Consider the following 27650-nt stretch of genomic DNA (forward strand, 5'->3'; position numbering starts at 1 on the left):
AAAAAAAAAGAGATAGAGATATCTGACAACATCTACATTTTTATCTACTCAAATTAACCCTAGTTGCCTAAACTTGATCAATTGTTTATTGCTCAGAAAGTTTTAAAAATCAAGATACTAATCAGCTTTGGGCTCCTTCGGACAATTTAAAAACTCATTAGCAATGACTGAATTTATGTTTTGGAGATATGGGAAGGTAAACTTAACATTTTGTGAGATTTCTAATTTCTAGTGGTTTACTCACAGTATTTATCATTGGTCATGCAGTGGATTTAGTTTTTCATGTTCCTAAATTTAAAAATCAGTTCTATATTTTCATTCTAAAATTCCTGGTTGTAGTTCTGTAGATGAACCTAAAAGTCAGCTGTGCCTTAAACCTTGGGCTCAGGTCATTTGTTGTTATCAAAGGGGTGCATAAGGCTAAAAGCCCACCGTGACCCAAATGGAAATCTTTTAAATGGAAGAAATCCGCAGTGTGGTCTTTGGTCCATCAGCTCTCTGTCTTGGATTTTCAAAGAGTAACCTTAACATTAGTGATATACAGCTAAGCACAATTTATATGGAAACAAATTGAGATAGATTTGTCTCGGCTCAAAAATGATTTCCCCCTGATGTAAGACTGAGACTTGAACTCTTGGTAACATCAAGAACAAATTAGCCACCTGACAGCATAGGTGGGAAGAGCAGTTGTTCTCTGCTCTGGTTATACAAGTTGACATCTTTCAGTTTCCACCTTCAAGGTAAGAATAATTTTCTCATATTAAATGATTATTGCAGGACATAACCAATCTCTGCTTATTAGGGCACACAGCCATCTTACCCCATCCCCTATTTCTCTCTCTTCTTTTGCTCTTTGATTCACCAGGATTTTACAGCAAAAGTGAGTTCCAGTTTAGAGTTCATTCAGACAGTACTGAGACTGTCAAGTCTGATATTTTTGGGCTAAGTGAGTGGGTCAAAACTGATGTAAATGAACCAAACTTTCAATCAGATGTAATTTGAGTATACAGTGCTATAGTTTAGTTGTAATAGAAAGTATAAGAGCTTAAAAAGCCCAGAATAGTTCAGAATAAAATATCTTGGGATCTTTTTCCATTTTAAAATGGATTGAGCAATTCTGTGCAGTTGAAGATTGACAGCAAAATATAGAAATTCTTACCAGGTAACTATATTAGCGGCAAAACTTACAATGCAGTCTGTTGGTTGAAAAGAACATAAAGGAGTCTTTTTTTTTTTTTTTTTCATGAGGTGCTGTATCCTCATAGTTCTTGGCCAATTATACTTAGCTACTGCCAAATTGTGTTTTTGGAAAATGCTCTCTATTTTGTAACTTTTAGCAAATAATGAGAGACCTCACAGACATTGATTTTTCTTATAATTATTTGTTTATTATTATAGGTTAACATTGTTAAAACTACTTCCTATAGATTAACATTGTTAAAACTACTTCCAAGTATTGCCTTCTATTTATGTTGAACTATAACACAAGATATTGCTATATAATTGCAATCCGGAGTATTTTTAGATATTCTTGAGAATTGACCAAATGTTAAAATGGTAGGCAAATGTTTCAGTAATCTTTGAAACTTTTATACCTCATAGTAACTCTCTTTCCTAGATAGAACTTTCTGTGGGATAAAATGCATTGCATAAATATTATAGACAGTTATTATATTACATAAACTTTATATACATTTTTGTTCATATGTTTCACTTACCAGAATCAAGAGGCAACTTGAGGCCAATTTCGTGTGCTCAGGGATGGTGGAAAACACTGACAAAATCAAGCAACCAAATACAAGGAGAAAGCTGAAAAACAACAAAAAAGAGAATTCTGATGAGAACCTTGTCTTATCATGGCAGACTTAATTTCTTCTTTTTAAAAAATAAAGCACCGGATCCATTTGAATTAGCATCGATTAAATCATAAAAGTCCTAAAAGGGACTAGCTTTTTGGAAAAGCAAAATACAATATGATGTATGGTGCGAATGAGGCTCCTTTGCAACTTTATTAGTGAAGAGGTTTTGCGTGTGTGTGTGTGTGTGTGTGTGTGTGTGTGTGTGACATGCTGTATTTAAATGTCTACATCTAAGAATCTGTGAATCCCCCATAAACTCCTTTCCCAAGCAGAGTCCCAAGAAAGGCCCAGAAAGTGCGTTCTTGCTTTCCTATCTTGGAAGCATGTGCTGCAGCCGCTTTGCTGTTAGAGAAGCAGAATCTGCCTCACATTCAGCAGTTTTGGTGAACCGTCATGTTCTAAGTGGTTGTTACTAACCCACTGGCTCACTTTTAGAGTCTAACATTGCTCATGGAGTCTCATTTGTCATTTCTTTAGAAAAATAACAAGAGTAGAAAAGGAAGGGAATGATTTTCTCTGATATCCATGTGCTTTCCATTACTTTACAGCCAAGCAACTAGAGAAAGGACTTCTTGGCTCTGTTCACACATGATAGGGATTGGAAGTCAGGACAATTCACAGGCATTTTTATTCCTAGCAATGTGGAACTTGTGAGGTCCAGAGGGGGAGCCGAGTTCTCAAGGAAATGTCTAATAAGAGGGAAGTCTCTATTTTAAAGTTGAAGTTACTTATCCTGAAATGCAAGATTAAAAAAATAATAATAAAAAATAAAAATAATAAACAAACAAACGAATAAATAAATAAATAAAATTCCAAACAACGATATCTGGGCTACTTGTTCTAGACCATATTTTTTACTTTGATTTATCTCTGGGAAGCTCATACAATAATCTTCCTTAAAATATCAGTTTCTGTGTTCTTTAGTATGGCAGTGGAGTCAGTCCCTGCCGCCTCTTGGCTTGCTTTGACAAGCCATGCAAGTCCTTCCGCTGCACTAGAATTGGAGGTTTCAAGGACCTAGAGTCAGGGATTGGCAAGTTTTGGCCTTGAGAACAAATCTGGCCCCTAGTGCTTGTTTTTATAACTAAGGATTTATTGACACGCAACTACACCCATTCATTTATGTATTGTCTATGTCACACTATAATGTAGTGTGACAGACAGTATGGTGTGCGAGACTAAAATATTTACCCTCTGGCCCTCTTGAGACAACATTTTCCAAATGCTAAGTGATACCATGTATTTCTTATTTCTTTATATATCTAGCCCAACACAGAACCAGAGTGGACGTTCATAACTGCTTATATTCTACATGCTAACAATTATTGGGATTCAGAGTTTTCCTATAAGCTGGACACAGGACTAAGCCCCTTTCACGTGCATTATCCACATTATCCACACATATTTATGGAGTAAAAATAGCTATATTTCTATTTTACAGATATGAAAACAAAGAATTAAGAACATTTTGTAACTCATCCAAGGCTGTGTAGAAAAAAGAGGGTTCAAGCACTCTCTGTTCTGAACTGTCTGTCCTGTCACCTGTCAGTGTTGCCGAATGGGCATGAATAGATGAGAATGGCAGTAACACGCTTGGATCCGCAAGACTTTTGGGTACACTTCTCTATCTCTTCAAACGGAGAGGGAAGTAGTTATCGTTCCAAATAGAGGAAATTTCCAAGGAAATGGAGTCCACTAGTAAAAAACGCCTAGTTCACAATGCTAATAATTACTTATCATACTTTCGACTCATGCGTATAATGATTCAAGATACTTTAGATTATACTTTAAATCAGCCCTAAAGACTGGAAATTATAAGCTAGAAATAAAATTCCATGATTTCTATTTGCACCTACATGATCTGCAAACTACTAATGAAAAGATGAAGTTAAAGTACTTAGGAGGATGACGCGGCATCGGATAAAGACAGTGACGCATACTTCTTCTCTGGTGAGTGCCTTTTATCTAGATATCTCCCACGGGTCCAGACTTAACAGAAAACATTAGGAAAAGCAAGCAGGGTATTATTTAATCGCGAAGACACCTTATTCCTCCAAAAGCATCCTAATGGTAGCTTCATGATCTCTACGTCTGTATTCAAAACAGTTCTATATTACGAGTCTTTTTGCTGGTTCTTTCTTTATTAATCTCTTTTTGCTTAATGTTTTCACTTTCTGTCATTATTTTGTCCATTTTCTTCCTTGAGCTGATCTTACCCTCTTAACAACAGTAGTTTCTATACTAAAATTCTGTTACTGCTATAGGGCCCTGTCTGAAGACTACAGGCCAAAGGCCTCTAATGCTCTGGCTGCCCAGGGGTAATAAGTGGGCAAATATATTCATTCATTCATTCATTCCTTCCTCCCTGCCTTCTGTCAACTATTCATCCATTTATCCAATCAGCAAATATTGATAATTTATGTAATACTAGGCCGAGCCATAGGGATATAAGAATAAACAAAATTCTTTTCTTATTTTGCCTTCAGAGGCACACAGAGTACTAAACAGAGTGATGATGGCAAAAATAGGGAAAATACAGGGGATGACAGAAGCACGCAGGAGAGGAAGGGTTAGGCAGGACTGGTAATACTTAGTTTGCGGAGTTGAGTGCAAAGTGGGAAATGCAGGGACCTTTGTTAAAAGATTATTAAGGCTTTCACTGCATCTGCTGTGGAGATGAAGATCATTCTCAGCAGACTGTCGACATTCCAGAAAATGTGGACATCACCTGAAGGGACATACAGTTATTGTGAAGGGCCCAGAAGCATCCTGTGGAGGGACTTTAATCATATCAACATAGAACTCAGTCTCTTTGGAAAGAAAAAGAAGAGGCTCCGGGTCGACAAATGGTGGGACAATAGAAAAGAACTGGCTACTGTTCTCACTATCTGTAGTCATGTACAGAACATGATCAAGGGTGCTACACTGAACTTCTGTTACAAGATGAAGCCTGTGTATGCTCACTTCCCCATCACCATCGTTACTAGGAGAATGGTTCTCTTATTGAAATACTAAATTTCTTGGGTAAAAAAATACATCCATAAAGTTCAGATGAGGTCAGATGTTGCTTGTTCAGAATCTCAAGCCCAGAAAGATGAGTTAATTCTTGAAGGGAATGACATTGAACTTGTATCAAATTCAGCTGTTTTGATTCAACAAACCACAACAGTTAAAAATGAGAATATCAGAAAAATTTTGGATGGTATCTATGTTTCTGTAAAAGGAACAGTTCAGCAGACTGATGAATAAGGTCTAAATTGTCCAGCTATAGGAAGGTCAAGATGTTGAATGATTCCTCAGACTTATTTGTGATATTTTAAAGATGCAATAAAAGTTGTGTATTAAAAAATTGTTAAGAATTTCAAGATGGTGACAACAGAACATGACACCAAATGTGGCACCCTCTTAAGTGTTGGGCTCTGTGAGACTGCATAGATTACATGCCCATGAAGCCAGACTTGGGGTCGGAAAAGACTTTCTGGAAAAAGTCCTGATCAAAATCAACTTTGAAGGCCCAGAAGGAGTTAGTCTGCATAATGGTTGGAATGACTGGGGAGAAGGAGCACTCTTCTAGTCCATGAGATTGTGTGAGTGAAGGCCGGGTGCAAGCGCAGCATCACTAAAATTCACTAATTAATCAAGACATTAAAACTAGTGAATACCTGCTACCTAGTTTATCCTTTGGTGGTACGTAAAAAGTGTAAGGCAGGTCATTCCTACAAATTCATTTTCTGTACAGGAGTCCTTTCTGTTCCACGGAAAACATGTACTGAGTATCCACTGTAAAAGGCACTGTGCGAAGGATAAATTAAAGCAGTCCCTACCCTTAAGAAATTTAAAATTAAAGCAGTCTCTACCCTTAGGAAATTTAAAATTAAAGCAGTCTCTACCCTTAAGAAATTTAAAATTAAAATTTAAAATTTCTTAAGTGCGGTGGTTGAGGTGAACATAATGGATCATAATGAAGGGTTGAAGCAGATAAGGCCAAGAAAAATGTTATCGAGGCTGAAAGTGTGGAGAAATTCTACTCTACCACATTTGGGAATTATGGAAGCACATCAGAAAGTCTTTAAGAAATGAGCGGTGCTTGAGATGGTCTGTGAAGGAAAGGTAGAGTTTCAACAAGGGAAGTTTCTGGAGAAACACATTCCAGAAGGAGGGTCCAAGATGAGACAGGCAATAAGCCAGAAACTAAATGGGATAAAATATTTGCTCTCTGTTTTATGGAACAAAAAGTTATTGAGTTTGATGTAGCATAGGGTGAGACGGGAGTCTGGGCCATGATCAGGGGAAAGGCTTGTATGGCAGAGTCTGCCTTTAGTTCAGCAGAGTTGCCCTCTGGGAAAATCAGTTTGGCAGTAGTGTGTGTTGGGATGTATTTGAATAGTTAGGTAGCAGGGGCAAGAGTAATGATGATCTAGGTTAGATTGTAAAGTAGCTGGTAGAAATGAGAATGGGATAGAGAGGCAGACTGGAAGGATGCTATAAATATAGTTGCTTCTTGACTTTTATAATTATTAGATTGAGGAGTAAAGTTTGAGAAGGTGTGGTGGCTGAAAAGCCTCCTCGAGGTTTCCATACATAGCTATTGGTGATGCTTTTAGCAAGTCAGGAAAATCAGGAGGAAAACTGATTTTGAGGAGAAGAGGATAAATTCAATTTCAGACATCCACATGGACTGTGGATCTAAATCTTGGGCACAAAGTCTGGTTGGAGATACAGAAGTACTTTTTTTTCCTAGAAGAAGTGACTATATGGAACATGTTACCTTGAGGAAAGTGCAGACCAAGCATATAAGGTTTTGGTAAATGAACATAAAGGATTTTTGGGGAACATTTTCTAATCTTGGAGAATGACATCATGGTGAACAATGAACACATTTTTCTATGAATTAGCTCTTGGTAGCATTGTCAGAGACAGACTTTCTGGCTGGGAAAAGCACTTAATCGACACAGATCACCCCTCTGAGATGATGATGTTCAGACATAGGGCTCGTTTGGCAGTGACATGGTGCACTGTTGGGGCTTGAGCATGGCTCTGCTGACATCATTGCATTATCATATCTCATTTTACAGTTATAGATGAAACTATAACTGTTTCATCTTGAATATTGATTTTCCTCATCATTATTGCAGGATTATGGTAGTTATTAGACCCACTGCTGGGGGCTGTTTTCTTAATGCATTAATAAAGAAGCATTTGTAATACTATATCAGAATCTTGTATAATATTTTCATAATAGCATTTCAGTATAATTTTTTTTCTTTTGTAAACACATATATTTTATGCACTTAAAAACATTATTCTGAGGAATGGTTCATAGGCTTCGTCAGGCTGATGGAGAATTGCTGGAAAATGGACCATTTTGGCATGGGTCTCCAACATACTCAGGTAAATTTTAAATTCGTTTGGAAAAATATGGATATTTTTTCTTTCATATGAATTCTGAGATATCATAAGGTCCATATTCATTTGAAACTATTCTGTAACAGCCATTGACTTTCATTTTGCCTGAAGCAATCATTTATATTTTGTTTCTGAGGAAATTCACTTTGATGCAGATCTTTTGTCCAAAATTTCTTTAGAAGGCACTGACTATTTTGAGAAGGGCATTTATGATAAAAAATATTATCAGTTCAAAGGTCTCTATGTTTATTCAAGAAAACCACCATCAGCTTCTCTTGTGGGTTAATTAAGAATCAATTTGTCAGATTTAATTTGACAAAAAGCTTTACTTGGAAATATCATGGGTGCCTGTGGAACAGATGATGACCAGCTTCCAAAGCTTGTACTTCAAGCATGGGTTCATTTAGCAAGAATTAGAATGATATGAAAACAAAGCATTCAGAAAAGCTTTGCTGATGTTTTGTCAGACAAATCAGGGCAAGTTACACAATGTCATTCACACAGACACAAACCCCAGCCACACACAAGCAATTATGAATAATGCAATGAAGAAAGGAGAAATGAATCCGGTGTTTAAAGTAGACATCTCACTGAATTTAGTACAGTGGAGAATGCAAATTCATAGCATGGGCTTTGTAGATGAAACAAGTACACAGTTACACCTAGAAGATACTCTTTGCAAGTATTTGGATGAACTATAAGCTTTTCATGGTAACACTGTCCATGTAGGTGGACAGTGTTTAGAAAGCTTTGGGAGATTTCTGTAGCAGGAAACAAATTGTTTGTTCTTGAGAACTTTCCCTCAAGAATTTAGTAGAAGCAGGTATACTTGTATCATTTTGATGTTTTTGTTAATGTTTCCAAACAACGTACTTTAAAATCAGAATCACTTCTTATTTTCCTGATGCTCTTCACCGTACATTATTGATCAGAAATGAGATACAATTCCCCAATCCCTTCTCGCAAGACCTGAGTAGGATCTTACTGTAAACTAAAGGGAGTTTTGCCCTAACTCATGGTTTGTGCAAGAATGAACTGCTGTTGGGTTTGACTGATTGTAGATGGGTTGTGATGTGGACTATTGAAGGCTGTTGAATGCAATTTACAATGCTTAATAAAAATCTTTATTCTTTTAGTATAAAACAAACAAACAAACAAACAAACAAAAAACAACAAAGAAAACTTTGGGACAGGGGAGATCTTAAATATCTTAAATGGAATAGAATCATGAGATTAAAATAAAGAATCTAATAGGAAGGAGATATAGTTTTTAAGGAAACAATTATTCAGAAATAACTTCCAAAGGAAATTCGGCCTTGCCTCTGACTTTGTATACATTTTTAAGTATTGCTTTGATAGAGTGTATTTCGGTACATTCGATAGAAACTCTCATAAGTGTATCATGAATTATGACTGGAGTACACATGCTGGCATTAGTGACCATAGATGACCCACTGGTTGACACAACACTTGCCTGGAGGACATGCTGCCTAATGAAATTAAAACCTCATCATCAGAGGCATGGCTGGAACCCATTTTTTTCTTCTGGTATCCTAGATTTACCTTTCTTTCTATACTTGGCACTTTGCAAAAATGTCCTTCTGCATAATTTTTCCATAAAAGAAGGGCATTTTGCACATGAAATCTATCCACAGCATGCTCCAGCTTCCATTACATAACAATAGAAATTAAATATGAAATTTTTAGTGTCTGTATAGGTAATGTGAAATATTTGATTAAAAACACTGCATAATTCTGCTTTTCAAGTGCAATATGCTCTAAATATTAATAAAAACTCATATCAATAAATACTATCTCTGTGAAGTTGCAAAAAAAGAGTATCATCAGCTAATAGCCTGAAAAAATAAAATGTGTTTTACATGTATGTAGTGTTAAGAGGAAGTCAGAGGAGATGGGATAGAATGATTTTTGCTTGCACAGTGTGTTTCTGTAGTGCAGTGGTCCCTAACCTTTTTGGCACCAGGGACCAGTGCTCCTATGAGAATGTAATGCCTGATGACCTGAGGTGGAGCTGAGGCTGTGATGCTAGCCCTGGGGAGCAGCTGCAAATACAGATGAAACTTCTCTCGCTTGCCCGCTTACCTACTGCTGTGCGGCCCAGTTCCTAATAGGCCATGGACCCATACCAGTCCTTAGCCTAGGCGTTGGGGACCCCTGCTGTAGAGGACTATGGCTGATGTAAGTGAGCTAGAACAAGGCAACAGAAGGCAAAGCAGCTCAGAGCAGTCCCTGGAGTCTGTAAACACAGACAAAAGGCATACTCAGTCTGCTTCTCACCCCAGGATCACAGAATCCTTGTATTTGAGCTCCCTCTCAAGACAAGGATTATTTTTGAAATATCACTGGTAGACAGTTGTGTAGACGGTTCTCCTTGAACCCTTCCAGCATCTAGAACCCTCCTAGCACTTAAGGCAACACAGTCCTGTTATAGACTACTGGACTGCTGAAAGACTATTTTTCCCTCTGAGTCAAGTCTCCTTATCTGGGACCCTGACTTATTGGTCCTCATTCAGGCTCTGGACCACCCAGGACATGTGCTTCCTCCTCTATATTTTATTTATTCAGAGATTCAAGGTTGGTTTTATCATGACTTCCCAGTCAGTCTTCAGGTTCAACATACCAAACCCAGATCTTTGTTTACTTTGCATATGAAACAATGCCTAGAGAATCATCATTTTTCGTCGCTGTTCTTTAAGTATACCCAGTTTGTTCCTGCATCCCTCAGAGTTTGACTCAGACCTATCATTAACCTCTAGTCTAAGCAAAAGATTTGGCATTGAGGCACCAACATAAAATATCTGCGTAGTCAATTCTTGCCAGGGAATCCAAATTCAAACTTTCCACTGCCCAGCTATTAGCAGAAGTTTAGTTTCAAGAACTGTCTTAAAGACATGCATCTGCTTATTTTCCTGTATCTTTCCTACCACATCACAGGGTCTGGAGCAAACCTACTATTGATAATCTGTGTATTTGAACCTCATTACCTTGATTGCTCATTGATTATTTTCACTAAACTGTGTTTGATTTTTTGTTATTTTCTTGAGGAGTAAAAAGCAGTCAATCAATTAACTCCCTGCTTCACATCGTATGTGCTCAATGAGGTATCATTTAGAAATTTCTCTTAGGATTTTATTGCAAGAAACGTCTTCCTGCAATACGATGGGCAAATTTTTGGCCATTTTTACTGAGTTCATGTTGGCTGGGTCCAGATTTATGTTATGAGGCGTCGAAGTATTGGTGGGTGAAATTGAAGAACTTTTATTAGTAAACTTTAATAAATCTTGAAAAAGGCAATTGGTGCCAAATGACCAGAGAAAAATATTTTGAATGTCAAAAAAGGTAAAGTGAGGAATTCGGACTTTGTACATTGGCAAGCTAAATCACAACTCCTAGGAATATTCCACCTAGAATATCAAGCAAACAATTTCTAATAAATTCAAAAGAAAAACTATGATTTCTAGAAAACAACATAAATTTGCCAAGAGCAAGAAACACTAAACTATACTTGTTTTCTATTTTGATAGGTTTACCAGCTTGTTATGTTAGGGGAATAAAGTGTCTTGATTTCAGCAAATACTGAAAAGTGTTTTATAATGTCTTTGAGAAAAAGGAGGAATTCAGGCAGAACAATATGACTCTTGGGAAGATCTGTACCTGGTGAGAAATCTCCAGAGACGAGGCACAGTTTTTTTTTTGTAAGAAATCTCTGAAGACAAGTGAAATTCCATGATCCATCAAGCCAAAACATCATCTGTTGCTTCTGAAAAAAACATTGACGGCATTTTACTTTATGGAGACAATGATCTTTTAACATATTTGTCTCCTTGCCTTGGTTGCTGGGAAGTTTAGAGGTGAATTTGTGCCCCACATTAATGGTGAAGATCTTTCTGGTATATGTGTTTATGGATTAACTTCATTCTTGACTTCCTGATATTATCCCATCATTATGTTATCTTCATTATATTATTTCAGTTGCAAATATTTACAGGAATTGGGAACTTAGGTATGGTTTGTGCCTAATAGAACTTTCAGTGTAGTGGGGAGACAGACCTTTGCTCGTTTTTATCCACATTTGTTTTGTTTGCAGTCTCAAGTCCTTTTCGGATGGTACAGGGTATTCGGGGTATACCCAACTAAATATGAGAGTGATAAAGGTGTGGTTTTGACTATTACAATTCTTTATTTGGAACAAGAGTATTAATGCATCTTAAAGTCGCCTTCTTTTTAAAAAAGCAAATGAGACCGTTGGCTCAAATTCAGCTTAATTTAAACTAAACTTAATAGATTTCTTTCACCTGAATTACTGAAAAGTTTTTTACATTTGCTATTTTTACATTTTATGTAATTTTGATTCATTTATTCCTAGCATGAACTACCAACTCCCTACTCCAAGAATCTCCAAATATCTTACACTTGTCTTCAGTTTTCTTAAAAACCCTGTGGCTCTCATCTCTGGAGACCTCACCAGGTGAAAATCTTCCCAAGTCAGATCAATCTGCCTGAATTTCTCCTCCTTTTCCTCGAGGGTGTTATAACACACTTTCCAGTGCTTTGCTGAAATCGAGATGTTTTATTTACTCTATTCCCCTGATAGAGCAAACTGGAAAACCTATTGAAACAGGAAACAAGTGTAGTTTATTGTTTCTTGCTCTTGGCGAACTTGTATTGTTTTCTAGAAATCATAGCTTTTCTTTTGAATTTACTAGAAATTGTTTGCTTACTATTCTATATGGAATATTTATGAGTTGTTATTGAGCTTATCAATATACAAAGTCCAGAGTCCCCAACTTTACTCTTTTTGACACTCAGAGTATTTTTTTCTCTCTGGTCATTGGCACCAATTGCATTTCTCAAGATTTATTAAAGCTTATTAATAAAAGTTCTTCAATTTCATCCACCAATACTTTGATACCTTATAACATAATATTAGTATAGACCTAGCAACATTAATTCATTAAAAATGCCCAACAATGTGCCCATCATATATTTTTATTTTCTCTGAATTTCATTTTAAAAACTCCCCTTTAGTTCAAAAATCATTCTTTTTGATGGAATGAAAAGAAATAAGTTAAGATTTGAATAGCTCTGCTTTCTCTCTGTTATTGTAACAGTATTGGTCTCCAACAGTAGGGCTATATCTTCGCTATTTCTGTTTTTTGTTTTTAAGAAAAGAAAGATTGTGTGTGTGTGTGTGTGTGTGTGTGTGTGATGTTCTGGATTATTTAGCTTTTAAACCGAAATTATTCTTAAAGATTGTGGTTCTTTAAAAAAATGTTTTTTTTTAGTTTCATGCTTTCTGTTTTCTCTGTTTTAAAATGCAGAGCAAATATCTGAGTGTTTTGGAGAATTTCTGGGTAAAATGTCTGGGTAGACAAGATTGGTTTCTTTTGATGCTCCTTTCTATCTCTCATTATACATCTCTGTCCAGTGTTTCAAATCTCTCATTTTTATTATTACTAAAAATTGTTTTCCTGAAACAAACTTATAGATACAGAGAACATTTTGATGGTTGCCAGGTGGGAGAGGGGTTAGGTAGTTGGGTGAAAAGGGGGAAGGGATTAAGGTGTACGAATTGCTGGTTATAAAAACAGTCATGGGGATGTAAAGTACAGCAGAGAAAATATAATCAATAAAATTTTAATAACTATGTATGGTGTCAGATGAATACTAGACTTATTGAGTCAATCGCTTTGTAAGTTATATAAATGTCAAATCACTATGTTGTACACCTGAGACTAATATATTTTATGTCAACTGTAATTGAAAAGCTAAAAGAATTTGTTTTCCTCACCTCTATTTATGTTTCTTTATCTATGTTCTCTGTCTGCTTCAGTCTGTGTTTTTTCTTTTTCTTTTTCTTTTCTTTTTTTTTTTTTTTTAAAGATCATAACCTCCCTGAAAAGCGATCTTGAGATGAGAAAGTTCAGACATCAATTGTTGCCTCATCTTAGGTACCTATCACAAGCGTGAGTTCCATGAATATACTCACTTAGTCTGGAATGAATTGAATGAATCATGACTTATTAAAATTAAATAAAAAAACCTCTGCTTTTTGAGTGCAGTCAAAAAGCACATTTTTTATCCTGGTAGATGGTGTAGGCAGTCAATGGCTGAATGGAGTGACTGCAAATGGTCTTGCTGAATAAAACAAGGTAACAGAACACTATTTCTTAAAGGGCCTGAGATCCGCGATTTAGAAAGCCATTGCTCAGATTCTTGCCTGCTCTGCAAGTTCTGTTTCTGTGCCATTTCCAGGAAACATAACGGATTGAAAACTATTGTATGTTGTTTAGCAGTAATGAATTTAAAATAAAAAAAAAAAAAGCAGTCTTTTCTACTGTCATATATTCAATGCATATAGCAGGAGAGCATTTTATTTTTATATTTTGTATTCTTATATACTTTATATTCTTGTTGTATATCTCATATTCTGTTATATTTTCCTCTGAGCAAATAGCTTCATTTGGAATTTTTGTTTATTTATTTTGGTCTCCTTTGCTAGAATATAAGCTTCATGAGAGCAGGAACTTTGCTTCTCTTATTTGCTACTTTATTACTAGTAACCAGAACAAGCCTGGTACGGGTACTAATAAATGCATTTATTCATGCAACTTGTATTACTCAGGGCCTGCCACATACTACACAGCGTTCTAGATGCTGAAGGTATAGTAGTGGATAAAACAGACAATAATCTCTGCTCTTACAGAACTTACATCCTAGTAGGAGAATTAGGTGATTAACCATGTAGATAAGTAAAATATACACAATATTAGAGAAAGATAACTGCTAAGAAGGAAAAACAAAAACAAAAACAAAAAACTTCACATGCATTAGAGCATAGGATGCAGAGGCCCGGGGATTTGGAAGTGTAGACAGAGTGCCAGGGAAAGTCTTACTAAAAAGGTAACATTGACTGAATTGCAAAAGTGAAATCCCATGACCCATCAAGCCAAAACAATAGTGCATTTAGAATTCAGCCTGCATAGGCCTTCCAGCCCTGCTCCCTAAAGGACTGCTTTTATCATGCCAATTCCTCATTTTAAAACTTATGGTTCCTCTTTCGCTGTCACATCCAAACTCCTTTTTCTGGTTTTTAAGATCCCTACCAGAACATTAATTCTTTCATTCTTCCAGAGGATCTCTGGGCAGGCCCGTCTCATTTCTATTTTCTGCACAATATCATGCTGTAATGTAATAATGTGATATAATAACGGAACTTCATCCTTCTGTGTGCTGCTTCCCCTGCCTGCAGCCACAAGTCAGCAAATCACAAATCAGCTGGTCCCCAAGCTCGAGCTTTCTGTCTCATGTAGCCTCCTTTCCACATACCTCATTGCCTCTACCCTCCAGCTGTTTTAAGGATTAAATGACAGCATCAAACTCAGAATTTGTGTTTTAATAATAACAAATATATATATATATAAATGAATGAAAGATGCCCATTGATCATCACTGACATATAAGTGCTACATACATAACTTTGACGAGTTTTGATTAACACATATGATAATTATGACAAAGAATTAAGTGATTTATCATCTGAAATCTCTGCTTATAAAGCAAGAGATTTGACAGTGTAAAACATGAAACAATGCCTAGCGAGGTCTGAGGTGCTGAAATAATTTGACTGTGTGTCTGTGCAAACCCTTGTAAACGATGACTTAACAGTTGGGTTTGAACCTGTGAGGAAGCTGTCTCAAGGCTGACTAGTCATGGTATCTCTCTGATGTACAGCAGCTCTGGTGTCTGTGTGACATCCTCTCATTAGTCTAGTTTCTGTGGAATGACTTGAGGCTGCCCTCAATAGGTAGTAGCATTGTGAAGCTTCTGGGCTATGGTCAGTATGTGGGAATGAGCCTTGGTTAAATTGACCGGGCAGAGATTCATCCTTTTAATGACCACTAATGACTGCTGACCCAGGCTGCCTTGCTAACCAACAGACGATCTGTTCGACCTGACTGAGAAAGGAGCCATTATAGGAGAATGTGCTAATTATAGCCATGAATGAAATAAAAGTTATTCGTAAAAGGTGAAGAAGAGATAATATTTGTAAAATCTATGTGAATGTTCCTTTTAAAGTCATCTTTTCAAGAGATAATTTTGGTGCTGACACCATGGAAAGTAATCCAGTCTAATAGTTTTGATAATACAAACTCATGTAGATTAAATTTTCCATGCTTTGTTTCAAAGGGTCTGTTTATGCAAGAAAGCGAGCTATGGCAAAGGTTGAAAACATATGTTAAGAGATGTTTGACAATTGTTTGACATTTTTCTATAAAAAAGGTTGTAAATTTATTAGGCAAATAATGACTTAATCATTACAATTTTCTATGAATATATGATAATAACCATTACATTATCTGAAAATGAAGAATAGAAATTCTGAAGTACATTTATTTAAATATTATTATTGGGAACGAAAGTAAAAGAGGATAGGCTTAAAGCTATTTTTCCCTGCAAACAAAAATCTATTTTAAAGTACTATATTTGATATTAAAAATTCAATTATGAATTTGTTTTTTTTCTATAAATTAAACCCATATGATCTAATTGCTTTAAAAATAGGTTTTCCCTGAAAGGTTTTCTGAGTGCATTCACACTTCATGGGGAATCTTTGTGCAGCTCTTTGTCACACATATGCACAAGAGGACCCATCACTTCTCATGCAATGAGAGTCTTAAAGCTCTTACAAAACTTAAAATTTGCAACCAAATGGAGCCAGGTTACTATGAGGGCTATCGCTATGGAGTAGGAAATTGCTACTGATTTTCTCTACCGTATTTGGCCTACAGAAATAAAGTAAAGTGACTAAAACAGCAGAAAACAAAATCTTCCTGAGTAGTTAAAAGACTCTTGGCAGTAGACTTTATGATGTGGTACAACATCAGGAAAAAATAAACCCAGCAGACAGATGTCTCTAGAGAGTAATAACCATAAACTGAAACTGCTACACATGTAAGTACCTGCCCAGGGGATATGCAAGATAGATGTTTCTCTTGGGATTCGCCTACAATGGCACTTGTTGCTGTTGCTGACCTGAGGTGAAAGAAAGCTGAAAGCCAGCATCGCACTGTTTGGAGTCACTGAACTATTTTATGAACAAGCAAAGTTAGCAAGCAGTGGACAGACACTAGACAGCACTTATTTCCCTCCTCCGAAAATGTATTTGCAGTCAGCTTAAAAACTGCAGACATTCTTCCAGAGTCCGGTAAGTAAAGGGTTTGTTTTCTCTAGCTGCTACTATGCAGATGGATGGTAAAAAATATATATTTTTTGTAACCAAAACATTAAAGTTGGTGATTCCATGTGATATAAACACAACTGAAAAAAATGGAGAGACAAAAGGTGGCTATATCTAACATAATATTATGTCCACTAAAAGTTCTAGAGATGTTTACTTAAATTTTGTTGTTATTGTTTCAGATGCATAATTGAAACTAAAATATATTACATGGTGATGGAAGATGTAAAAGTTGAAAGTAGTTACTGTATGGATGTTTTGCTCTAAATCCTTAGTTTCATGGCCACCACTTCTTCTATCTTAAAACAGAAACATACCTTTGTTTTCTCATCAGTAAGGTGACAGAGATGCATTAAATAAACCCTAACACCTTGTCAGTTAACAATTCTGTTGTTTCTGGATACTCTGATGTTTTGCTTCTGTTCAGAGAGCAGTGCCAGGAAGGCCATGCTATTGAAGGGCCAGAAATGGCTTCTGATTCCTGGGTCCCTCAATACATGAGACTGGCAAGGACTCAGAAGTTATCACCTGGAAAAAAATGCATTATTTTCCACTTCTTGCCGTAAGACATTCTAGGTTATGTCTTTCCCCACTAGCTATTGCCATCCGCAGGAGAAGAAGGGAAAGGAGAAAGATTTATGGCAGGGATTGTCAAACTTTTTTCTGTAAAGGACCAGAGAGTAAATATTTTAGACTTTTGAGCCATATGGTCTCTCTTGCAGCTATTCATCTCTGCAGTTGTAGCGCAAAAGTAGTCACACACAACACGTAAATGAATAGTGTGGCTGTGTTCTAATAAAACTTTATTTACCAAAACAGGCTGTGGGCCACATTTGGTCCACGGGCTATGGTTTGCCAACCCTCAATTTAGAGCTGAGGGGCAACAACGTGGTTTCCACTCTCAGCTGAAGACAATTGTAATGCTCCTGTTCTGTAATTCATCCTCAAGAAAGGTTTTCATGTGTCTCCTTCTATTCAAGTCATTTTGTGTTCTTTCACTCCAGAATTTGTTTCAGATTTAGAGGTTTTTATTCCAAATAAATTTAAAGCATAGGAAAAATTTATCTACAATACCGAATGCTTTTTGTCTTTTTAAATACAAAATTATCGAAGGACAAAAAGATGCAGGCAAAGCAATGTCACATACTTTGAAATTCGATGCTACTTTGAGGTTGACAGAACTCAGGGAAATGCAGTTTCCTTTCTTTCTCGTTTTGCCATTTGTATTAGGTAAATGAGCACCAGTGGATCAGAAGAGTATTTGATCTTTGTCTTCTCTGTTTAATGTTGCTTGGTGGAGAACATTAATTGAGAGAAAAGCAATAGGAAATTAACCAGGTACCATTACATGTAATCAGTGTCAGGCAACTTTTCCATCATTGTAAAATTTTAAGAGCTTGAAAAAAATTCCAGAGTATCTCTCTGCCATGAAGCTTTGGGAAACAAAGTAATTTACTGTTCTCAAATTTCAAAATGATTTTCCATAATCATTCAGTCTTTTAAAAAATTTCTACAAAATCTTTACCGTCCAAAAAAACCACAAATGCTATAATGTGCATACATGCATACATACTTCGAAAATGCATCTGAGAATAACTAATATTTGAAAAAAATCTATGGCATCTCTAAGAAGTACTGTGAACCCCAAGATTTTAACATTTTCTTTCCACAAAATAAAGTAAAAATTTTTAGACACAGATATTCTTTCTACTAACTAAAAATTTATAATCCTATCAACATAATGTAACTGTGATAACCAGTAATCTAAGATTAATAAACTATTAACTGATGCCCGTATATTGTTGAAAGTAGGACAACTTTTACTACTCATTCGCAGCATCAATGAACGAATGAATGGATATTATTTTCTTCTGTTTGTCAAGGTGCTTCCTTTCCAGTTTGATTTAGTGAGTCAGGGAGGTTTGGTGGAACTAACGTTGGATTAGGCATTAGAAGGCCTGGATTTTAGTTTCACTACCTTGGGACCTATGATGATTAATTTTATGTGTCAACTTCACCGGCGATGGGGTGACCAGATTAAACATTATATCTGAGTGTATCTGTGAGGGTGCCTCAAATGAAATTAGCATTTGAATTGATGGGCTCAGTAAAGTAGGGCCCAATGTTGAGGCATCATCTAATCTCTTAAGGACCTACATAGAACAAAAAGTAGAGAAAGGAGGGATTCACCCCCTTTTTCCTGCCTCCCTGCTTGAGCTGGAACACCTCTCATCTTCTCCTGCCCTTGATCTGGAATTTATACCATTAGCTCCTCTGGTTCTCAGGCCTTAGAACTGAATTATACCGCTGGCTTTCCTGGCTTGTAGATGGCAGATGGCAGATTGTGAGACTTTTCGGCCTTTATAATCACATGAGCCAATTTATTATGAGGATCCCCCCCGACTCTCTCTTTCTCTCTCTCTCTACACACACACACACACACACACACACACACACACACACACACACACACACACAATCTCCCCTTGACTAATACAGAACGCTTGGCCAAATCTCTTACCTCCTCTGAACTTTGGTTTCCTCATTTGTAAAATGAGAAGTCTAATACTTGTCATATGTAGGTCAGATTTGATTATGTACGGGTGAGAGGATTATAAAGTCCTTGAGAGCAGGTCTTCTTTGAATTTAATTTAAGAAAAATTCATTGAACACCTACTAAGCACCAGTATTACCCACCAGGGCCTTATCCAAAGAAGGAGCTCAATAATTATTCATTAACTTGTATTAGTTAAATCTTATGTTTAATATTCATTGGTTCACTAGTAAATAGAAAATGCTAGTTCTTTTAAGACTTTGTTTCTACAATAGATTTCTGAAAAGAAGAATTTGGAAACCAGCTTCCTGGCATGGCAGCTTTTGTTTGGATTGATAGTGGTTTGCAGAGGCAGTGGCTATGACAAATGCTGTTCTGGTCAGAGAATTTCTTTCCCAGTAGCTTGGAATGCTGATAGCCTTTGACACTATGCAAAAGCCATAGCTGACAATTATTCCTGTTTCTACTAACAAATGTTTGTTACAAAACTCATTAGGTCGTTTTTAGCACCTCTTATAAAGTCTAATTCTTCTCAACAGGGTAATTAGATTTGATATTACTGAAACTGCATGTGGAGAAAACCCACTACAATTTTCTATTTTCAGATTATTGTGTCAATATTATATACATGTGCATACATAATACACACATGGTGATAATCAAACTATTGAACAGTCACATCAAGGTTTAGATATTTAATACATGGAAGCTGGTAATTATTCTGATCTGTAATCATAGTGGGGAGCTGTGGAGAATAAAATATAGGGGATAAAATAGAAATAAGGATGCTTGAACTTGGGGGAAATATTTTTTTGACATAATTTGTCCCAGAGCCAGTCTTCTATGCAGGCCTTTAGAACTCCTGCCAAGCAATTCATTAGTAACATCAGACAATCATAGGTTGACATCCGATAAAGTCCTCTCAGGTACCTGAATTTCTAGGATCCTCTAAAAGCTCTTTGATTGCATCAAGAGTAATAGAAATAGGGATGGATAATAGAGGAAGAGCAACGTCAATTCACTAACTCACTGATTCTGTGTCTGTGATACTGAACTCAACACAGGGACTTCCTTTGACCTTTAAGATCTGAGGTCTGAGAATCTGCCAACCAAAAAAAATGGAGTAACATTTAAGGACGGCTGTAAGTAGCCAGCCTATCCAGTAATGTTTAGGAGACAACAAGAGACAGAACAGAATGACATAGAAGTTGACGAAGCCAGAAGAGGGGAATTCTGACCCAAAATGGGAATGTGACGAGAGTCAAGGTATCACCCTAACAGAACTGGCAAACTGTCTACCCAAGTGAGAAGAGACCACCAACTAGTGAGCTAAACTATTAGGTTAAATCATATAAAATCACTTTTATTGTATTTCAGAAACAATCAAATTTCAGCAATTTTACATAGTCCAATCTTCCATGTCATATCTGTATTATGCTTATATATATTTGCTGAAAATATATGTGTACATATTTATTTACACTTAGCACAAAGTTCATGTATATTTTTTTCCCAGATTAAAAAAAATTTCCTTATGAATAATATCTTAGGGAGATGAAAGAAAAAATGGCTTTCCAAACTGACAACAACACTTACAAAACCTTTCTTCTGTCTAGAAGGTTTTCAGTTTAGTTACTTTCAAATTTGGTTATATTTTCAGATCAAAAAAATCTTGTGTTTTAGGCACAAGTAGCTTATTAAATGTTAAGCAATACATGAATCTGCCATTTTAAAAAGGAAATATACTTTTAAAAATAAATGTGAAATTGAGGAGCAACCAAAAGGTTCTTATAGAAGCCAAACGATAGTTAGGAAACACAAGTTGGGTCTTTTCAGCTTACTCCTCAGCTTATTAGTTTCAGGTATAAATTCATTACATACTAATTGGATGACTGGCCAAAAGAGGAAACTTAATAGGAGACCACATTGTTTACTCTCATCCCTGAAGTCGGCCACACCGAGAGATGAATAAACAACACGTGTAGCACAAGTTTACAGCACTGGTTGACCTTGGTGCTTCAACTTGTTTTTGACCAAGATATTGTATTTTCGCACCTGTTTGTGGTATTGCATGCATACATGTGTACACACACACACACACACACACACACACACACACATATAAATTATGGAAGTAAAGATCTATACACATCTTAGTTAATCCGATGGGTAAATCTTAAGGAGTTTTAGAAAAATATCATCTGAATATAAGAACAACCCATTGTATTATAGAATAAGTATTGTAAAAACAAGCATGCAAACAATACAGAAATGTATAACTTAGAAAGTTAAAGTGCATCATTATCTGTACCTTTGCTCCCTCATGACCTCCTAAAGTAATCAATGTTAAAAATTTGGGAGATATAACCTGAATTTCCTTTCCCTCATCTCAGTGTTCTGCTTTTTTCTCAACTGCACATTTTATTTCCTTAAAGTCCAAACTCCTCTGAAATTTTCCTCACCAGCCTATATCATAACAATCTTTCTCTTCTTTACACTTTCAGTGCTTTAAGATTGCACTCAAATGTTTATAATAAAATGTCCTATGTGGCTCTCTAATTCAGAATTTCCTAAACAGTTTTCCATAGAATATCAGTATTCCAAGAGACTTTCGTAGGTCTGACTCAATAGAATAGTTTCTCCGTCAAATACATCTCGAGAAGGCTGGATTCAATGACAATAACTGGGTTTCTTTATTATAGGACTTCTGAAACACCTTTAACATCTACTGTGAATAGTGAAGTTCTGGGGAAGATTTTAGTATACCATGTTTCTAAAACTTGGATCAAGGAACACCATTCCTACCCACTCTCTTTTTGATATCTTAAGTGACACCTGTACTTCTTAGAACCTTATGTGGCAAACATTACATTCTTGAAAGTAGAGAACATATTCTTTGTTCCTATTGAGACCCTTGTAGTAAATAGAATAGTTCTGAAAACATCAAAGTACTCAATAAATATTTGTTGATTGCTTCATATGGTTGCAGGAAAATAAGAAGAAAGGAATGAAAAATACATCAAAAGATAAATCTGTGCCAAAGGCTTTCGCCATACATTTTTTTCATTGACTTATTTATCCTTAATTAAAGGAATGTCTTTTATTTTAGATGTACATTTTAAAATTACATAATGCCATTATATTTCATTATGTTGATCAAAAGTCATTGCAAAGGAAGGGTATAGAGATTAGTTATCAAATCATGGTGAGAACTTGAAAAATTTAACTAAAATTTTACAGAGCAAAATATGTATTTCTATCTTAAAGAGGGTCATAAAAAGGGGAAATAAAACCCTAAAATTAATACCATTAAGTTTAAGATAGTTCATCTCTGACATGTGAATGCAGTCTAATGGAAAACTTCATAACTGTGGACCATATTCATGATCACTGCTGAAGGGATCCTGTGCCGAAAATTTGCTCTATGTAGTAAATTGTACAGTGGAAGAAAGTATTCTACTGTAAATATATCTATTCTCTATGTACCACTAGATTATAGCTTCCTCTGACTGCTACAAGATGTGAAACAAATCAGTTCTTATTCCTTAATTTCTCCAACTCCCTCCAAAAACAAGTCTTCAAGGCATAATTGAGTGGGTTTTTATTAAAATCAGCTGTTGGTAGACCCTGCCAGTCACATGTCCCAGTTATTGAGTCATGGAGGAAGTGCTTGGCTCCCAAATATAGTTTGTATGGAGTAAATTCTTCTCGAAGCATTTTCTTTACAACGTCACCTTGTCCCACAGTGCCCCTTACCTTGATCTGCTCGAGATCCTGTCATGGGTTTCAAACTAAACACAGTTGAGTTTCTGTTTTCCTAATGGAAATTCAGTTTTGATATAAATATTTTAGTGTCATCACAAATTAATAGAAAGTGTCTTTTGAGATATTGCTTTCCTTTTTAAAGTGAAAAGTTAAAATTTCTGATTCTAAATAATGGAGAATATCTGATGTCTATTCATAAATGTGCTTAAACTAATGAGGAAGAAAAGTAATATGTTTATGTGATAACAAGAAATTCCTGTTGGGCTCAGGATGATATCTCGAAGTAGTAAAAACATATCCCTATCCTATAGTTGGCTTCAGGACCTTGCAGGGAGGGTGATCTGATGGGGGGAAGCACGCCTAAGGAACTGGAAGACAGCACCTCCTCAGCTCTGCCCCACCATCTGGGCTTGGGCAGCACCTTCACCTCCCTTGGCCTGGCATTTCCCTTCTGTAAAACCAAGAGGTTGATCTGCATAAACTCATACATCACTGTTGTTCCACATAAAGGCGGGCTCTAGTCTAGACTCTCTCATACATAGACAACGCAGGTTATTCTCTACTTACGTAAGGCACATTTTTAGGCGTTGCTAGCCCTAAAGCAATGGGATTCTATTGTATTCACTCCAGTTATGGGCCCTTCCTAAACATGTAAGCAATAATATCTAAACCCAATAAGTTAAACCTTAGCAGCAGCCTGACTGCTGAAGTTTAAAAATACATGATCACCCAATGGTTAACAACTCTGGAGACTACTGGGCCATCTTTCTCCTGGAAATTATTTAACGCTGTGGGTCAAGAGATCATGCCAACAAAAATGGGCATAAGATCATCTGCTCAGATGGCATGTGTCACATTCACAACCAGGACATGATGGTTTGTGATAAAAAATTGGGAGAATGGCTCCTAGGAAAGAAAGAAAACAGAAGACACAGTCTATTTTTGTTATTTGTGGTAGTTATATGTTCTGCAAAGTTGAAGCAAACACTAATGGGCAAACACTGAATCATTGCTGTTAGGGAAAATACACGGTTAGGCTCCTGAGAGCTCCTGGTCCCAACAGTTTTTTCAACCATTAAATACATAACCTTGTTTCATGTGTGTTTCTGTTTAAAGACATCATATTTAACATATGTTGTTGGTTCATGAACGTTGAACTCATGGCCCTATACCTGGTACCTGAAAGAAGCTTATCTAACACATATATATTCTATATAAGTCACATCGCAGTTTTTTTGTGTTTGGGAACAGTACACAGTACTTCAGTACTATTCATGGGGATCATTTTAAATAGTAAAATCATCAACAAAAAGCGAAAATGTGAAAAATGTAGCAGTCAATAGACTGTGAGAAGGACACATATACAGTATGGGAACTGAAACAAGAAGGCAGAGTGTAGTCTTTTCCAGCCTTAGCTGGAAACATGCATGTCAGGAGGCTGAAATTTTTTGCTGCTCTGCCACTGACCATGAAAGTGCCACAAGTATTGATTTTCATCTCACAAATAAATTTTAGTGAGTTAGCAAATTTGTAAATGTGGAATTCATGAATCATGTGGATTAACTATGCATAAATTGCACATACATTTCCAAATATGTAAATATCTAAATATAACTTCCTGCATTTAACAAGTAAAAAATGCTATAACTACAATCAATTCATGTAAAATATGAGCTTAAAAATACTTTCTTATAAATATGGTATATATACGATCAATAAAATCTTTATAGTTCACATAAAAACAAGCTTTTGCTGTACCCTAATGCATATTTTCATAGTGGATGAAGGTTTTAGAATTACCAAACAGGAGTTACAACCTGAAAAACTATGGTGGCTGCAAACACTCTAAGGAACTTGAGAGTAATGAGGCTGCTCCTATTATTAATTAACACAAATCACTTGGCCAAGTTCTTATAATAATCTAAATGAAATATTTTAAGGGCCATAGAGAGGAGTAAAATGAGCAACTTAGACAATGCTATCATTCTTAATGTTTCACAGCGTACACTTAAATGTCTGTCAGGACACAATTACAATTACTAAGTCTATTGACTGAATAAGTACAACGCTGCCAAGGCACTTGGTCTATGATTTGAGAACTAATGTAAAAGTGGCCAAGACAACGTCATTGCAATCTATTTCAGTAGTTACCCTTTCTTTTTAGTTTTCCCAAACGATGGATAATTGTGGAAACTCAAACAAGGCACTGAAACTCATCGTGACCAATTTAACAGGAAATATTAGCCTGCCATCTTAAAAATAAGAGCTGTGATTAATAGCTATAACAATCTAATCAATTAAAGGTTTCAGAGTCAGTCTGTAACATGAATGTTTCCTATTCTCATTTAAATAATGTTTATTTGCTGAACAATACTCCTTCTAGGTTTTAGTTATTTTCATGCTATCAGAAATGCAGATGTCAACTGGTTTTCTATGGCATTTAGTAGAAAAGAATACTCATATACTAAAATAAATAATAAGTTGAATTCCAGTAAGGCTGAGGTTTGTTCTATGCAAAACAGGAATTAAAACATATTAAATTATATTTTCAGTCAAGCTTTAAATAGACCATTCACAAATATGAATTCTATATATGCAGCCCATGTATTGGCCACAAGGAGATGATGAAGAGCAGCATCACATTTTATACTTTTTCAGCTTACTAAATTGCTTCAGCTTTAGGAGTGAATTCATTAAATTATTAATTTAATTAATAAGGATTGTTACTTTCTTGTTTCATATGATAATATTTCTGGGGGCATCGAAATACAATATTGAGGGATATATTTAAATATTTATTCAAAGGTAAGAAAAAAAGGAAATAAAGACATCTATTTGATATTTTTATAAATTGACAAAATGAGTGGTAGTTTAAAGGTTGTCTTAATGGCCTACTGTTATATCTTGATTATTTGTGCTAATGATACTGTGGTTGAATGTCTGTAGGTTCGTTTGGGTATTCCATCCCTCCCCTCCCCCAGCTTCTCAGACTTATGTTGGTGATTCTCATTATGTGACATCCTCAGATTTCATAATGCCTGTAGGACTATATTGTCAAGTTTCTTTCAAGACTCAGGACATGCAAAATATTGTGCACCAAAGCATCCCTTTTCACTTTAGTCTGTGGCCAGGCAGATTATCAAAAATCCTTAGCAATGCGAAATCACTCTATATTATATTTATTATTTTACAGTGTTAGATGAGAAGAGCTATTGCTGTAAGATTAGTTAAAAATTAAACACACTCGAAGTACTTCCATATTTTTATTCTCTGGGATGTCATTTTTGTAATTAGATTTGAATTGTATGGTGAAGCTTCTAGATCCTCAAGTTTATAAATAAACTTTTATTCACCAACAATTTTGTCTGAGTTTTTCCCAAAGCAGTTAAAAAAATGATGACTATCATTTTGTATTATAAGGTCTGAAATGAGAAAATGTGATTTATTCATTTCCCCCATTTGTGGTGAAGAATTCGTTTTTCTAAAATTTCTGAATCTCAGGGATGCCCAGCACATTATATAACCAAAATTATATTGTTTGCTACTTTTTAGCTGTACTAAACCATGTCTCCTAAAATATTTTCGTGGCATTCTTAATTGGTAGCACAATTCTGGAATTAAGAATGTGTGTTGAATGTCTTTGTAGATAATCTGTATATATGCACATTTCCTAAAAATTTGGAAACCTGAACTTTAATTGGTAGCTATGTTCCTTGGAGAGTTCTTTGGAGTTCCTTAGCTCCAGTAACTTGTAAGCATCTTCCTTTTCTTGCCCAAATATGAAAGTTAGTGTTAATTTGATGCATATAAATGAAAGAGCAAATGTGAAACAGCAAAATTGAGAGCCAAAAAGGCCCTGGGCAAGATTCCCAGTCAGAGCATCTAGAATTCTAGCTCCGATTTGCAGAATCATTATTGTCCAGACCTAGCCTGAAAGCTAAATACATTTTATTCTGCTTATTGATGCAGGCTCTGCCTCCTAACAACACCAGAGATTACTAAACTCATTTTTTTCTGCAAAAAAAAAAATCTGATTTAAAGTTCACATTTTCGAAAGGGAAAAGAAAGAGTACTGGCTGGCTGGTAACATTCTAGGTATTAAAATATAACTCAGAAGTAAATAGGAGAAAAGAGAAGGATAAACACCTTCCAAACCCTCCTCTTCGCTTCTGCAGTAAATAGGTAGCACATATGTAGGCTTCTACGAAATTTCGTATTTGTTGCTGCTGTTCGTAAAACGGATCCTAACTGTGATGTAGGAACATTTACATCTTTACCTAATGTGGTTCTAATGGATGGTCACCACATGTTTTTCTGGTTTCAGATAATGTACTGTACTTTGAAAATGTAAGAAATCATGTTCCTATGATGACAATTAGGGCAATTCTCTCAGTAATGTCAATGGAATTGTTTCCTGATTCTTGACCTAGTTAGTGTAAGGCCTAGGTCAACAACCGAACATATATTTATTGTATATCTCATGTATTGAGGCCTCGAACGTTTTTCATATTTGCCATTCCTTAATATATCAGCACACAAATATCTAAATTCCCTTACCACATTGTTCAATATAGAGGGAATGTTTGACTTTAATAGTTTACAGACACTTAATTTAAAGTGAGAAACTAGAAAGCGAGCACGTTTTTGGTAGGGGAGAGCGCTTTGTTTATGCCCATGAGTATTTTAAGAGGGAGTGTAGAATGGATTTCTGGGGCTAAATTTCAAAATATTATACCTCACATGAAAAACAACTGTGAAACAGTATTCATAAATTGAATACAACAGCAGTTTTGTGCTTCTACTA

The 27650-nt window shown here is 35.8% G+C and overlaps 1 protein-coding gene across 2 annotated transcripts in view; it reads right to left on the minus strand.

The window, feature by feature from the left end:
• KCNQ5 (potassium voltage-gated channel subfamily Q member 5) overlaps window positions 1-27650 on the minus strand; it is a 469107-nt gene that overhangs the window by 156025 nt on the left and 285432 nt on the right. For both annotated transcript variants that reach the window (XM_011380375.2, XM_011380376.1), the window contains exon 2: window positions 1719-1809. In XM_011380375.2, the coding sequence (XP_011378677.1) occupies window positions 1719-1809 (91 nt within the window). The remainder of the gene's footprint in view (window positions 1-1718; window positions 1810-27650) is intronic.

Source organism: Pteropus vampyrus, unplaced genomic scaffold (assembly GCF_000151845.1).
Source record: "Pteropus vampyrus isolate Shadow unplaced genomic scaffold, Pvam_2.0 Scaffold393, whole genome shotgun sequence".
Taxonomy (NCBI): Eukaryota; Metazoa; Chordata; class Mammalia; order Chiroptera; family Pteropodidae; genus Pteropus; species Pteropus vampyrus.